The following is a 12,422-nucleotide window of genomic DNA, read 5'->3' as shown; positions in this document are numbered from 1 at the left end:
CCATCAAACACAGGCACGCAGGCAGGGCAGATGCCCCCATCAAGCCAATAAGAGGAGTCGCCACCGATTACGTTCGGTATCTTTATGTGAGTAGCTACTATGCTAGCTCTCAGAACCCACCAAGACTGCCCGTTGTAGGATGTGGAGCATCTTCCACCAGAGAATATACAGCTGTTCTCTGGCAAATATTACACACAAAACATGAGACAGGAGCCCCAAGTAGGATCTGTGGTTTGTTCAGCACGTCCAAGTGCCTCACTAGACCATAAACTCCATGGGTGTTCTCCATGGGGAAGTGATGGATTGTGCCTGCAATTGCAGCCTCCAAGCCTAGCAGCATACCCAGCACACAGTAGGTGCTCAGTAGCTGTGGTTCAAAGGATGAACGCAGGGACTTCCCTGGTGGTGCCATGGTTAAGAACCTGTCTGCCAATGCAGGGGACACGAGTTCGAGCCCTGGTCCAGGAAGATCCCACATGCTGCGGAGCAACTAAGCCCGTGCGCCACAGCTTCTAAGCCTGCGCCCTAGAGCCCGCGAGCCACAACTACTGAGCCCACGTGTCACATCTACTGAAACCCATGCGCCTAGACCCCATGCTCCGCAACAAGAGAAGCCCATGCACCGCAACGAAGAGTAGCCCCCGCTCACCGCAACTAGAGAAAGCTGGCACACAGCAACGAAGACCCAACGCAGCCAAAAATTAATTAATTTTTTTTTTAAAAAGGAGGAATGCAGTGCTCACCGGGCAACCTCTCTTCTAATCCTTACGGCCACACCATGAGATAGGTGATCACCATTCCCATTTTACAGACAAGGAGACTGAGGCTCCGAGATGTGAGGACTTTCCCAGGGCCACAGCCAGGGCACGGCACAATAGACCCTGAGCTGGTTCCACTGCCTCCAAGGCATAGCAGCTGAGTGAGTGACCGAGGCGGGCTGGTTCTTTTGTGGGTGGCGAGCACGTGGAATGGAGCCCTGGGCTGCCTTGGTCCCTCTGGGACCCTGAACCTGGGCCCAGCAGAACAGGATGGGCTGCCCTCCCAAGGTGGGCAAAGGAAACCGAGCAGAAAGAGCCAGGCTGAATTGCCAAGAAGACGCACACCTTTTAATCGTGCTGGACAAGCAGGGCAGGGGTGAAGTCGGGCTGGGGGTGGTTGTACAGGACCAGCCTTCACGGCACCGGGTCAGGCCCTGCTGCCATCCCCCAGCCATGCAGCCATGGCTCCCCCGGCTATGAGTAAGCACCAGAGACCACCACCGGGGCCACCTCTGCCCCGGAGTCCACATAAGCACCAATGGGCGGAGGCCGTCTCCCTCTGGGGAGAGATTCGGGCCACCTGGGGTTGCGGGAGGGGAAGGCTGGGGGCCACCAGGCTGTCCCACCCTGGGAGAGGGGGAAGGGACAGAAGTCCTGACGTCCCTCACTTGGCCTCAGCCTCGCCCAGCGCCTCCCTTGGCATCATGGCTCAGAGGAGGGTCCCCCCAATTGACCTGGAACGTTGCTCGCTTTGGTTCCCCAGACCTGCTGAGGGGCCCAAAGGCCGGTGCCCTCTGTCCTGGCTCATTGCCCGGCAGCATTTGTAAAGGCAGCAGCGGGCCAGAGGCAGCTCTGCTGGGCAGGAGCTGCCCACCCGGGGCCTCAACACCTGGAGGGCCGGAGGCACTGGGCTGGCGAGAGACACCAAGGAGGTCAGAGCACCTGGGGACAGACGACAGTGTCTGACAGTGGCTGGGAGCCTGGGAGAACTGAGGCCCAGGCACCTTTGGCAAAGCGGGCTGAGCACGGCCCTGACAGCCGCCCAGCAGCGGGGCAGGGAGGGCGTGTGCTGAGGAGGGTAGGAGTCCTCACAGGCTTCCATCCCAGCCGTGTGGGGAGCTATGGGTCTGGGCCCCCTTACCTCAAAATGCCCCCTAACCCCTGGGTCCTCTCCTCACAGCACCTTTCCCCTGACCAAGGCCCCCCTGGGTTTGCTTTAACGATGGGCATTGGGAAGAAAAGAAAGGGGTACCCTATCCTGCCAGCCTTGGGGAGTGGTGGGTAATAGGGGGCCACAGTGCCTGAATGCCCAGAACACAGACTTGTGTGATCAGAGACCCGTGTGTTTCTCTGGGTCTGGTTTCAGAATCTGTGTCTCCCCACCCTGGCTGGACTGGGTGCTCACCGAGAGCGGGGCCTGTGTCTGGTTCACCTCAGCCTTCCCAGAGCCTGGCACAGAGCGGGCGCTCAGTGAGTGTTTGATGACTGAATCATTGAACTGCGGCTGCACAAGTCGGGGCACAGACAGGAGCTCAGAGAGAAGGGAGGAGGCGCAAGAGACAAGAGGAGGGGGTGTCCTAGAAGGGTGAGAGAATTTAAGGATGTTGGGAAGATTCTAGAATGTTTGGAAGATTCCAGAATGTTGTGAAAATCATAGGACCTGGTCACTCAAGTGGGGTCCATGGACCAGCATCACCCAGGAACGTCCCAGAAATGCAAAATCCTGGGCCCACGCCACACCTGCTGGATCAGAACCCGCATTTTCACACAATCCCTGGGTGATACAGATGCACGCTCAAGTTTGAAAAGTGCTGGTCTAAAAGGTTGGGAAAGTTCTAGAAGATTGAGGTTAGGAGGTTTCTGAAAAGGTCCAAGAGAGGAGAGAGGCAGGAACAGACTGGGAGGGGTGATGGAGGGAAGGAAAGAGGAGGAAGCCTGCCCAGAATGCCAGGTGCCAGGGCCAACTTTACAGACAGGCAAACTGAGGCCCCGCAGGGCACCCCAGGCCAGAGCTGCCCCATGGGAGGCACTAATCGCCCTCAGGCTTGATGAGGTGGCCGCTGAAGGTGATGTAGGTGTCGATGTCGTCGCTGTAGACGGCGTTCTCACGCTCCCGCTTGAAGAGCCGCACCCAGACGCGGTCGCCGGGCGCCAGGGCCAGCATCACACTCTGGCTCTGCATGACGCTGCGGTCGCTGGGCTGCGCGTACAGGATGACGGCTGCCTCGTCGTTGTGCACCACGTGCACGTAGGTCTCCTTGAAGTTCCAGCTGTGCACGTTGAGGCTGAAGAAGTAGAGGCCGCGCAGGGGGGCGACGAAGTGGCCGGCAGCCAGGTTGAAGTGCCCGTCCGGGTTCACGAAGACCGTGTCGAAGAGCAGCGGCTGGAAACCCTCGCTGCTGTGCAGGGCCGTCTTGCGGCCCACCGAGAAGGCTGAGAAGCGCATCTGGCACGGGCCGCCAGGGCTGCCTGCTTGCCCCTTGGCGCCCTTGGTGCCCTGGGGGCCGCGCTCCCCCCGGGGGCCCTCCCTGCCCAGCTTCCCGGGCGAGCCCAGCAGGCCTCGGTCCCCTTTGTCACCTGCGGAGACAAAGAGGAGAAAAGTCAGGGCAGGCACCCACGCCTGCACCCAGGGGGCTCTTAAGCGTTTGCAGAAGGCTCGCCCCTGCCCAGAGACGGCAGGTCAGAGAAGAGCCAGCACCTACTGAGCACCTACTGCATGCCAGGCATCGCCACCCCGAGCGCCCCTCTAAAGGAGACACCACGTCCACCTCCACTCACAGAGAGGTGAAGGGACTCTCCCGGTGGCACAGCTTGGGAGCAGGACCCCAACTGTGGTCTGTCTCCACGCCAGCCTGCTCCCCTCCTCAGCAGCGAGGGTCTGACTGTGGTCTCTGCCAGACCAGGCCTGGACCCCAGGTGTCACTCCACCCAGCGGGACTTCAGGGGGATGTGGGCGTGGCATTTCTGCCCCAGAGAAGGGATCACCCGGAAGGAAGTGTCCAGAGTCGGAGCCAGGAGGCCCTTGGTAGGCGTTACCGCCCCTCTGCACGACCTGGGGCCTTCATGTTGGTGTCTTGGGATTTTTTTGTCTGTATCTTGAAGAGGATCATGCTTGCCTCACAGGGATGTTCCCGAGCCCTCTGGGAAAGCACTGGGTGAACTCTGCAGATACGAGGCAGGACGATTCACCCAGCACTGCCCAGCCCACCTCCCCCTGCCCTGGGCTCCGGCAGCATCTCCCCTGGTTCCCAGGCAGGCACGCCTCTGGCCAGCCCTTGTTCCAGGCTGACTTCAAACGAACGCAAGAAAAGCAGGTGACCACCTACTTTTTATATTTTTACCACCTACTTCTTGAGGGACCAGATTCCAAATATTTCTCTGATGCTTGTCACAGAGCCTGCAATCACACCCTTAGCCACATCCCTCTGAATGAACTAGACAGCCCTGTGTTGTCCCGGGGTCCCCTATGACCATGGCAATGCTGCTGGGAAGAGGGGAAGGAGGGGCAGAAAAGAGGACACAGGTCCTTGGAGGAGAAGCCTGGAGAGAAGCAGGGAGGAGGGAGTCCATGTCTCTGTGGAGGTCTTCCTCACTGGCCTCGTTGGTGAACTACCTACCCCATCATGTGCCCTGCACTTTACAGTTTGCAGAGCACTTGCTTCGCCCCAGCCCCAAGGGAGGGTGTGAAGGGTAGTTATAAGAGGGGGTTACCTTCTCCTTTTTACAAATGAGGCAGTAAGCCCAGGGAGGGAGAGACAAGCCTGCCCCACACAGCAAGGGAGCTGAAGAGCTGGGGCTGGGACCCAGGACTCCTGACACCAGCCAGACGCCTTCTGCCCAGCAGGCAGCTAGCCTGTCCCAGGAGAGGTGACATGGGGTTTTAAGGAGGATAGTGAGGGGGGAGTTCAGTCAGCATCCAAGCACCTCGTCAACCTCACACAGAGGGCTCTGCTGGCCTTGGGGAAGCGGTGATGTGTGAGGTGGTGGGCAAAGTAGGGAGAGGACAAGAGGGGTCCTCAACCACAAAATCTGAAGGCCCGAGGGTCTCAGGTGCCAGCTGACCCTCTGGAGTCCTCAGCGACGAATCTTAGCTCTGCCCCTAACAGCCGTGTGACCCCAGGAAAGCTTCTCCCCTCTCGGAGGCTCTGTTTCCCCATCTGCAAAGTGGGAGGAATGACAACATAGCGAACTTGCGGGGTTGTCGTGAGCAAAGACAGAGGTTAAGGATGTCAAGGTCTGGCCCCAGGACCAGCCATTCACAGCAGAAGCAGAAGTAGCCTCCTTGAGATTTGGTTTTAGAGGACAGGCAGCCAGCTCTCACCTGGGCGGCCCTAGTGGCCCCCACGGCTCTCCCTGATTCTACCCTTGTCTATTCTCCACAGAAATTAGAGCGATCCATTTGAAACCTAAGCTGGGCCAGGTCCCTCCTCTGCTCAAACCCTCCCCCACTCCCCATCTCACTCAGAGGAGGAGCCCACATCTGATCTGTTTTGTCTCCAACCTAGCTCCTCCCCTTGCCCCCTGTTCCTTAAACACATGAGGTCCGCTCTGGCCCCAGGGCCTTTGCACCTGCTATGCACTCTGCCTGGAACGCTCTTCCCCAGATATCCACGTGGCTTCTCCCCACCTTCTCAGTGAGACCTACACTGACCACCCCCATTTAATATGCAAACTGCCCCCCACAGCTGCACTCCAGACACCCCTTACCCTGCTCCACCTCGTCACTTCCATAGCATTTATCACCATCCATTTCATTAACTTGGGTGATATGTTTACTGCTCACTGTCTGCCTCCTCCACTAGAACAGAAGCTCCACAGCGGTGGCATCTCCGTCTGATGTGTACACGCTCCATCCCAGAATTCAGAACGGTCCTGGTATGCAGTAGGTACTTAATAAATGTGTGAATGAAACAAAAGGTCTGGGACAGTTTTCTGTCCTGGTTTCTTCTGCTCCTTCCACCTCACCTCCCTGAGCCCAGGAAGAGATCCCCACGCCCTCCCTGCCCCCAACCGGGCCAGTCCAGCCCAAGCCACGTGTGGGTCCTCACCCTTCAGGATGGTGATGTTAATGTAGGGCCTGACCTCAGGCAGCATGTACGGGAGGGCAGACGGAGAGCCCAAGGACGCGTGTGCAGCATCATCAAGGACCAGGGGGTCCTCAGAGTCACAGCACCGTTGACAGAGCCCCGGGGAACTAGAGGCCACGGCTTCCCCAGAGGTGGGCTCCTCGGTGGGGATTCCAAACACAGAGAGAGGGGGCACGAGCACTGCCCAGAGGAGGCCCAGGGCAGCTATCCCCATGGCGACCTGGAGCAGGGAAGGAGGGACAGAAACATATTACCTTGACATCTACACTCTGTTGATGCCCAGCGTGGACGCCACCACCCACAGCACGTGCGCTCTTGACAACTCGGGGAGGGGGCATTAGTGCCCCCATTTAACAGAGGAGAAGACAGAGGCCTACACAGGGAAGCAGGTTCTCAAGGTCACAAAGAGACTTGTGGTAGTGCAGGGCCTGGAGGTTGAGTCTCCTGGAACCCAGTCCCTGGGCATCTCTGGCACACATGGGCCCACGAAGGAGGACCCGCTCTGAAGACGAGGGTCCTGGGAGGCCTTTGCTGGGGTGGGTGAGGAAGATGCCCTGCTGCCCATGTGTCATAGCCAATGAGACTGTAAAATGCTTTTCCCACCCTCCCAACCTCCCTCTGGCTTGTTTTCTTGCCCCAGACTCCACCGTCACTGGAGGGCAAAGGTAGAAGAAGGTGCCCCTCAGGACGGACAAATTAGAAACAAACAAACAAAAGAAGCCCCTGCAGAAATGCACGCGGAAGGTGTGTAGCTGGTCTCAGCCCACCTCCTCTCTCAGCATGTTTGCGCAGTCAACAACCTACCAACTCAGCCTCACACAAGAAGCCCTGCAGGGAAAGGAGCAGGAGAGAGTAAATTCATTGGAAGGTGGTTGTGTCAATCATCATAGACCTGCCAATCAGCTGCCAAGGTGGTAAATTGGAACTAAGGGGCAGGACCCAGGAGATCTGGAAAATTCAAAACGAACAGGGAAGCCCAACGGTTTGTGAGAATCTGTCTTTGGCCTTGGCCAAGAAGGGATCCAGAGTTCACGGAGAGGGGCAGAAAGCAGCCTGGACAGCAGTGACTGGAGACGAGCTGGGGCTGGGTGGGCAGGAAGCCAAGCAAAGAGCCTTTGAGGTGGTGGCAGTCTTTGGGGGCTGGCACAGAGTTATCACAGGATCAGAAACACTTTTGAAACCAGACTGGTTTTTACACTTCTGGTGTTCTTTGTTTATTTCCTTTGTGTTCTCCTTTAACATTTAGTACAATTTAAAAATATTTTTCTGTGGTTAATATGTGTAGAGAAGGTAAAATTATTATTTTTTTAAATGCCATTCTAACCTAACCTGAACACTGAGGTAGGAGTTGGGTTTTAAAGGGGCAGGAGCCCTCCCCCGCAACAACCCCCTCCCCGCTCCCTGGGGGCTGGGTAGTAGCAGGAGAAGAGAGGGGTGGGCAGGCAGTCTCCAGGGCCATCACCCCTCTCCTGAAGGTGACCATTGCCAAGCCTCCCCCGCCTCCCCGGCCCCCATTCTGCTTTCCTGGTTCTGCTCAATAAGGCACGTCAAATCTTCAGAGATCAACATCCCTTCTGTCCGAGATTATGACCCTTAGCTTTTATTTGTAAATTACACAACCCAGTGGTTTTGAGAAGAGCAAAATCCCCTCTTTTTCTTCCCATAGATGTGACCTCATGGGAAAAGATGAGGCTTTGGAGTCAGACTTGAGATCCCAGAATAGTTTACAAGCTGTGTGACCTAGGGCTAGTGGCTTAACGTCTCTGGGCTTCTTGCTCCTTGACATTCACAAGGAGGAGACAACTCCACCTTCCTCCCCAGGTTATTTGGGAGGATTTAAATGTAGGGAAATTGCCTGACTTGTAAAAGACTCGTAATCAAACGTTTGTCCCTTTCTCTGCTGCCCAGCACGACCTCTCCCCGGGGCCTGCATGGGATAGCAAGAGCAGAACTGTTCCCAGAGGATTAAAACTGTTTGGCGACATTTCTGTTGGCCTAGCCAGCTGAGAGTCAAAAAATCTGTGACACATAACTGTGACCTGGTGGGGTGGGGGGATGCTGGAAGCAGGAAGCAAAGCAGCCTTTAACAAAAGTAATAATAACCACAGCCATGGTCACTGACTGTCCCTGGAGGAAGGTGTCACACAGGGATCAAATGAGTGAGGGACTACGCCATTGGGGGTGATTTGGGGGTCCCTGCTGCCTCCATGAGGGCGCTGGGGCCTCTTTGGAGTGGGGGAAGGGCCAGGCCCTGCTGAGCTGAGTTGGTGCCTGGCCAGGCAGGGGTGGGCACAAGACAGGAGCATCGGAGGGCAGCCCTTCACCAGGGCTAAAGTCTCAGTCAAAGGAGGGAGTGAGGAAGGGAGACCCTACAGGGGCTGGCCGGGGTCAGAAGGAGAGAGCAGGACCCAGAGATGTGAGATGTGTCCGGGAAGAGAGGAGAAAGGAGAGGAATTCCAGGCTCTGACCCCAACCCCCTCTGCCCTGCTGGAGGAAGTTGCAGGACCTCCCGTCACTCACCCAGTGTCCTGCAGCCTCAAACAGCAGCTCACAGACCGCGGGCCTCTGGGCCGCCTCTGGTTCCTTGGTCCATGTTTGCAATTATAACTTGTTGCTGGCCCAGAACCCCAGGCCCTGCGGGCTGGCCAAGGAGGGAGGGAGAAAGGGATGGAGGCAGAGCAGAGGGAGGGAGGGAGGGCGGAGGGGGCGGGCTGAGCTGGCTTCCCACTTCCCCTGCTCCCTGCTCCCTCCCCTCCAGCCTCTGGGTTCTCCGGAGATAAAGGGAGCTGAGGATTTCCTTGGCTTAACTCTCTGGTGGTCCTAGAGGGTCTTGTTTCATTCAGAGACCCCGTAAAGCTCCAGCAGGAAGGGGTCTGAGGCCCCTGATGGGAACTCGAGGCTGGGAAGGCGGAAGGGCAGGGAGCCCCAGAAGTTGCTCAGGAAGGCAAGGCAGTGCTGGAATCCCCATGCCGTGGGCTCAAGCCTAGGCTGAAGAGCTCGTTAGTTCTGAGTCACTGAGGCAGGCGGCACGGAGGGGGCACGGGCACCAGCCCAGTAGCCTCAGGTTCAAATCCTGGCACTGGCACCCACTGGCCAATCCCTTCCCCTCTCAGACCCTAGTTGTCTGTAGAACTCCAGTCCCCAGCCCCATCCGTGCCAGTCACAAGAGGAAGTTTAGTAAATGTTTGTTGAGTGAAGGTCTCACCTCCTCCGAGACCAGGTAAGAGTATCAGGTAAGGGTGGCAGCCGGGTCAACAGCCCCGCCTCCAATGGACACCAAAGTCCTCCTCCTCTGCCTGGAAATGCTGCCATGATTATCCATCTTCCTGGTCTTCTACAGCCAATCCGCCCGTGGAAATGACCCCCAAGAAGGTCACAGGAGGGCAGCCTGTACAGAATGCCCCTGGGCCTCTGCTTCCTTCTGGTTAGGCTGCAGGAGGCTTTGCAAAGGCTGCAGTCCTGGTTCCCTGGGGTCAGAGACCCCTGTGCAAAGACTCTCTCAAACGTCCCTCGCCCTCTAGCCCCCTCTCATGCTACGTTTGTTGAGTACTTACTGCCTAGGCCAGGCTTCACCTTTGCAGGGGTTTTTGGGAGCCAAAGGGTATTTACATCCATTTTCTTACTCTTCTTGGGAAAGGGAGCTAGTGGTGGGAGCTGATGTGACTTTCACAGGGTCACACAGTTAGTGAAGAGGAACCACAGCCCTACAGAATGGAAGTGCTCTCCGTCCTACCGGAGTTCCCACGATGGCACAGCTGGGCACGGTTGCGGGCAAAGGTTGCAATTCAGGGCCTGCCCCCTGGGCAGAGAGAGGTGGTGACATTATCGCTCTCAGGAGGCACAGGAACGCAGCGACCTAGGGGGACTTACTGAAGTCTGGGGCTTTGGGCACTAACCCCCAGGCCCCACTCACAGCTGGGCAAAGTGTGGAGGATGGAACAGCCCTGGCTGTGTGTCCTTGACCATCTCCCATCTCTAAGCTTCTGTTTTTTTATTACTTTGGGGGATAAACACACAGCAGAATAATCCAAGCCTGGAAGGACCCTTAGAGATGATCTAATCCAATTCCTGAATCTGTCCAGCAGGGACACTGTGACCAGGGAGGGCAGGGAGTCTTTGGCGCAAGGTCGGACAGCAGACTGGAGTCCACGTTGGGATGAGGGCCAGACTCCCCCAGCTTCCAGTTTTGTGCTGCTTCCCACTCCCAACCCACTTGGAGTACCCCACCCTCACCCCAGGCCTACTTAGGGGTTCAAGGGGCCCCAAAGGAAAGCAGATGGAAGGCCTAAGAACACTGGGAAAACTGTCAGGTCCGCACTGGCTGTGCCCGCTACGTGGCCCTGCCCCAGGCAGCATTCCCAGGGCATGGAGCCAGGGCTGCAGAGGGAGGGAGGCGAGGGAGCCCCCTCCCCACCCTCGCCTCACTGCTGCCTCCAGCGGGAAAAGGGCTGACTCAGCACCACGGAGGCAGGACACAGCTCCTGGCTGCCTCACAGAGATCTGACTTAGGAAGCCTAGCATCGGAGGCAAAAGCGAAGAGAAGGGAAGACGGACGGGGGATATGGAGAAGCAGGGCGGGGACACAGAAGTGGTTTGGTCCAGGGCCCACTGTGTGCTCCCTGCCACGCTCAACAGCCCCTCTGCAGAGAAGGAGCCTCATCTCACTTGACAGGTGAGATCTGGCAAAGCACGTGATTCTCATCAGGTTCTAGGACCAGCTCCTTTGACTCCCAGCCAGTGTCAATGCCCCAGAAAAGTGTCCCTTATCCCCCTTGGTCCAAGGCAGCTGGCTGGGGGCAGGGCAGACAAGAGAGTAGGACTCAGGAATATTATACACTACTCTAACATTTTTCCTCCCTCTCTCTTTCACCATGTCGCAAATCACCCCATTTGTGCATCAGCCCTCGGTCTCCCAGCCATTCTGAGGATCTCCCCAGCAGGCCAGCCAGGCAGTGTGGAGACAGAGCCCCAGCCCCGGGGCAGACAAGACTGGGTTACGTCTCAGCTCCACCTCCTTCTAGCTTCGTGTCCTTGGGCATGTCTCCCTACCTCTGAGCCTTGGTGACCCGAGGCCAGAGGAACATGAGGAGGCCAAGACCATCTGAGCAACCTGGTGGGATAACCAGTGGGGGTACTCTACACCGGCCACCAAGCACTGCTTCTCCCGGGTTAAACCCTGAACATGGTGAGGGCATGAGCCCATTCTCCTCATGCACACAGATGAGACACACACTCCCCAACTCTCAGAACCAAGCTCCTAGCCACATCCACCTTCCAGCCCAAGGCTGGGAAGAAGATATAAAAATAGTGACATTGGGCTTCCCTGGTGGCGCAGTGGTTGAGATTCCGCCTGCCGATGCAGGGCACACGGGTTCGTGCCCCAGTCCGGGAAGATCCCACATGCCGTGGAGCGGCTAGGCCCGTGAGCCATGGCCACTGAGCCTGCGCGTCCGGGAGCCTGTGCTCCGCAACGGTAGAGGGCACGACAGTGAGAGGCCCGCGTACCACAAAAAAAAAAAAAAAAAAAATAGTGACATTTAGTCAGTGCTTACAAAGCACCAAGAACCCTTCATGCATTTTTAAAAAATAAAATGTGCGCCTGTCATAAAGTGAGACAGAACCCAAAACACGATTCCCGGAGTCAGCTATGCAAGTCGTGTTTGGCTAATGATCTAATTGTTCTAGGACGGTGATAAAGAAACTAAACAAAGGAAACCGTGAGCGCCACCTAGTGGGGAGAGGCTATGCGCCTGGCACCCACCCCATTCCACCACGGGTTTGTGATGCTCCCCACCCGTCCCCTTCCTAGAGAGCTAAGGAGGGGAGAAGGGGAAAGATGAAGGGCCCACTAAGACGTGCTAGGGGCTGGCTGGGGCGCCCGTTCCCTCACCTCTTCCTCCAAACCCCACTTCCTGCAAAGTGGGCAGAGGGTCCGATGTGACCCTCCCTCTCCAAAGCAGCTCGCTCACTCGGCTTCCTGGCTCTGCATACCCCTCCTTCGACTAGCTGGGTCATCCCGGGTGAACTTCGCTCTCCGGACTCAGTTTCTGCGTCCTGGGCTTTTCAGCAACCCATGTCTGTTCCTACGGGTGTTAATCCGAGATGGGCGAGTTTAATCCCATTTTACAGAAGGGGAAAGAGAATCCCCAGGGGGCCCAGAGAAGGAAAGAGCCAGCCCCATCCCAGTCCTCCTAGACCCTGACGAGGACCCTGTTGCTACAGAGTGGGAAACTGAGGCTCAGGGAGCCAGGTGAAGCAACTGGCTCCCTCCCCACGGCTGACTAGTGGCCGAGCCGGATGATGGGGTCGCCAAGGCACGCGGGAGGCCAGCGCCATCCTCCCCGCTTCGCTTCTCTCCGCAGCATTAAGGGGAGTGACTCCCACCCCCAAGCCGGGGAAGCCCCTCCATGCCCACCCGCTTCGGGCTCAAACCCTGGGAAAAGACTGCAGCCAGCTGCAGCCACTCTTGGCACCACCTAGGGCTCAGCCAGACCAGACCCCCGCCACGGAGAAACCCGCCGGCTTGTGGACGGAGGGAGCGGCTCTGCTCCGGCCACCGCGCCTCTATCCGAGAAGC

The 12,422-nt window shown here is 57.5% G+C and overlaps 1 protein-coding gene across 1 annotated transcript; it reads right to left on the bottom strand.

The window, feature by feature from the left end:
* Window positions 1-2,610: 2,610 nt before the first annotated feature.
* On the bottom strand, window positions 2,611-8,446 carry C1QTNF6 (C1q and TNF related 6). The gene is made up of 3 exons (XM_065887564.1): window positions 8,366-8,446; window positions 5,807-6,065; window positions 2,611-3,335 (listed from the first exon to the last, which is right to left on the bottom strand). Exons 2-3 carry the CDS (start codon window positions 6,057-6,059, stop codon window positions 2,788-2,790), a joined length of 801 nt encoding a protein of 266 aa, XP_065743636.1. The 5' UTR covers window positions 6,060-6,065; window positions 8,366-8,446; the 3' UTR covers window positions 2,611-2,787.
* Window positions 8,447-12,422: the final 3,976 nt, after the last annotated feature.

Source organism: Phocoena phocoena, chromosome 11 (genome assembly GCF_963924675.1).
Source record: "Phocoena phocoena chromosome 11, mPhoPho1.1, whole genome shotgun sequence".
Taxonomy (NCBI): domain Eukaryota; kingdom Metazoa; phylum Chordata; class Mammalia; order Artiodactyla; family Phocoenidae; genus Phocoena; species Phocoena phocoena.
Note: the sequence above shows the minus strand (reverse complement) of the source record. Positions and strands in the feature narration are given on the sequence as shown.